At 44.6% G+C, this 2,877-nt stretch overlaps 1 protein-coding gene across 1 annotated transcript in view; it reads right to left on the bottom strand.

The window, feature by feature from the left end:
- Positions 1 to 1,525: 1,525 nt before the first annotated feature.
- The window catches only part of LOC116077959 (L-amino-acid oxidase-like), a 19,551-nt gene continuing 18,199 nt past the window's right edge, over positions 1,526 to 2,877 (bottom strand). The window contains exon 7 of the mRNA XM_031352853.1: positions 1,526 to 2,582. Within this exon, the coding sequence (XP_031208713.1) occupies positions 1,751 to 2,582 (832 nt within the window). The 3' untranslated portion in view covers positions 1,526 to 1,750. The remainder of the gene's footprint in view (positions 2,583 to 2,877) is intronic.

Raw genomic sequence — 2,877 nt, 5'->3', positions numbered from 1 at the left:
TTGTTGTTTTATATCAAACAACTTTTATAATACTCATTTTATTGTTGTAATATTTTATAAATTTTAAAGAATATGCAAAAAAAGATATTATAGATATTGAAGGGGGGTCTCTGGGAGGAGTTGGAGTATAAAAGGAAAACAAGAATGTGATTTAATTCTATTTACTTAAAATATGTTTTTAAATGTTAACAAATTCAGATAAATTGAAATCATGTAACTTTTCTCATTATAATGCAATAAACCTTAAAAAAAAATAAAATAAAATCCTAAAAAAAAATCAGTCATGGAATGCAGAGAACTAAAGAAGAAGCTGGGGGGGGGTGGGGTGATGGTTGAATGAGATCAATTCTCATAGGCTCATTTGTTTGAACTCTTGATCCCTGGTTGATGGAACTTTTTGGGAAGGACTAGGAGGTGTGGCATTGTTGGAAGAAGGGTGTCACTGGGGTGGGCTCTGAGGTTTCAAAAGCCCATACCATTTCCACTTAGCTTTCCCTCTCCCTCTTATTTTCAGTTAAAGATGTAAGCTATTAGATATAGCTCCAGTGCCATGCCTGCCTGTGTAATGAGAATTCTGGAATTTTGGTTTCTTTAAAACAACACAGAAATGTTATAAGAATATATTTTCATTTTAATCCCAGGTGTGGAATATGGAGATGCTTTGAATTGTCTGCAGCAGCTGATTATGTTTTGTCTTGGTCTCTAGCAGACCAAGGTGATTTTGTCAGCTGCAGATAGTTTCTGCAATTGTGTGATATTTAGGATTTGGGGAACTTTTCAGAGGTTATATAAATGCTAGGTTCCTGAGAGATGGGGTTGTTGGTGGTTGGTGGTCATTCATGGGGAGGGTTGTTTGTGGTATGTTAGTAGTTGTGCTCAAAGTAGAACAAAAGGAAAGAAATTAGATTCAAGGATCGATCTCTCTCATTCCTCTCTTTCCCCTTTTCTTTTCTACCTAATAATAGGAGGTAAAAGGGGGATAAAGGGTAGGAAAAAGAAGAACCCACAAAGTAGCAAAGGCCAACTATCCAACTATATGCCTGCTGCTGTGTTCCCCACTGCAATGACCATAGACTCACCCTCTGAAATTGTAAGCCACCAATAAACTTGGTAAGTTGCCTTAGTCATGGTGTCCTCAGAGCAATAGAAAAGTATGACAGAGAGCTAGGACCAGACTCAGCGGAATAAAAGAAAAGGCCTAAGAAAGGCAAGGGTCTCACCTGCCCTCAGGACTCTACATTTATTTAGATGACACTAGACTGTCATGAAACTCTTGGGCTGGTCATCTGGCACAGAGGATAAAGATCCCTGTAGCCAAGCCAGTGGTCTGAGCTCAGTCCCTGGGATGCACATGGTGGAAGAAGAGAACCAGCTTCCCAATGTTTTGCTCTGACCTCCATGCCTCAAACCATGGCATTTGCATGTATGTACACACACACACACACACACACACACACACACACACACACACACACAAGGAATAAATAAAATTTAATTTAAAAAACTATAAATAAAAACAAAACCATGATGGTTGACTTCAACTTTATTGTTTATATTCTCTATGCCACAAGTTCTTGCTGAGCTCCTGTCATAAATCCAAGGTCACAGGCAGTCATCTTGGGGCTCCAGTCATGGGTCTCAGGTCAGGTCTCTGAGCGAAGGCAAAGATGGGTGAGAGTAGGTTTTGAACCATGTCCTGATGGACAAGCTTGTTTGGAATCCCCGTAGTTCCTGGGGCCCATAGAGTTGTTTACAGCTCACTTTTGGAGAAGTGTTTTTTTGTATTTCTGGGGTTCCTTGTCAAAGCCAAGTCCACAGATTCCTGAATGTTCTTTGCCACCCTGAGTCCTGTCTTGATAGCAGTGTCGATCCAGCCATGGGGCAGATCTGTGTGTTCACCTGCGAAGAAGACCAGTCCTTCTGGCTGGCTGAGTTCCTGGGCATAGTCCACATATTGGTAGGGGGTGAAGAAGGCAAAGCCACCCATGGAATAAGGGTCTTGGCTCCAGTTCTTGATTGTGGAGTAAGGACAGAGAGCACGGAGTTCATCTTTGTGGCGATTGTGAATAGCAGCTAGGTCATCCAGAACAATGTCCACTACCCGAGTGTGGTCCAGGGCTGTGAAGAACACAGAGTCATCATCCAGGGTGTAAGATGCTAGGATGACCCCCGCACCATTGGGGAAGATGTGGTTGGGATAGTAGATGAAACGTGAAGGCCGATCGGTGCTAGATTTGCCACTGACAATGCCGTCTCGTTCCCAGAAACGCTGTGTGCAGGCCAGGATCACTTTGGTAGCACTATTGTAGTGAACGGAGCGCAGAGCATCCTGCTTGTTGAGAGAGAGTGGTGGCTGGAATCGAAGGAGGCGGGCAGCCTTAGCAGTGGTGGCCACCACCACAAAATCTGCTGTCAGCCGCGCCCTGGGCTGCAGAGGGTCAGGTGTCCTGTAGGTAACGTGAACACAGTCTCCAGACATCTCCACTTCCTCTGCTGGTGAGTAGAACCAGACAGTCCCTGGAAGGAGAGAATTGTGCAGGGCCTGGGGGAGTTGGTCAAAGCCTCCAACAATTTCATCGAACCTGAGAATGAACCAGCAGAGAGGGAGATGAGTGGGTTGATGGACAGGTCCTTTGGAGGACAGGGTGCTCGAACTGGACAATGACTTAGTCCCTTCTCAGACACGTCCCAGATATGTTTCACGGGGATAAAAAGTTGTCAAAGAACCAAGACCAAACAGAGTCTGTTAGCTCCAGGGAACTAGAGAAAGGCACTGCTTTAGGGTGACCAATCAGAAAAGTGCATCTGCTCTGAGCTCTCTCTCCCTCTCCTCCCTCTCCCTCTCCCTCTCCCTCTCCCTCTCCCTCTCCCTCTCCC

The sequence above is a fragment of the Mastomys coucha genome, unplaced genomic scaffold (assembly GCF_008632895.1).
Source record: "Mastomys coucha isolate ucsf_1 unplaced genomic scaffold, UCSF_Mcou_1 pScaffold5, whole genome shotgun sequence".
NCBI lineage: Eukaryota > Metazoa > Chordata > Mammalia > Rodentia > Muridae > Mastomys > Mastomys coucha.
The sequence above is the reverse complement of the archived record's forward strand: the minus strand, read 5'-3'. Positions and strand labels throughout refer to the sequence as shown.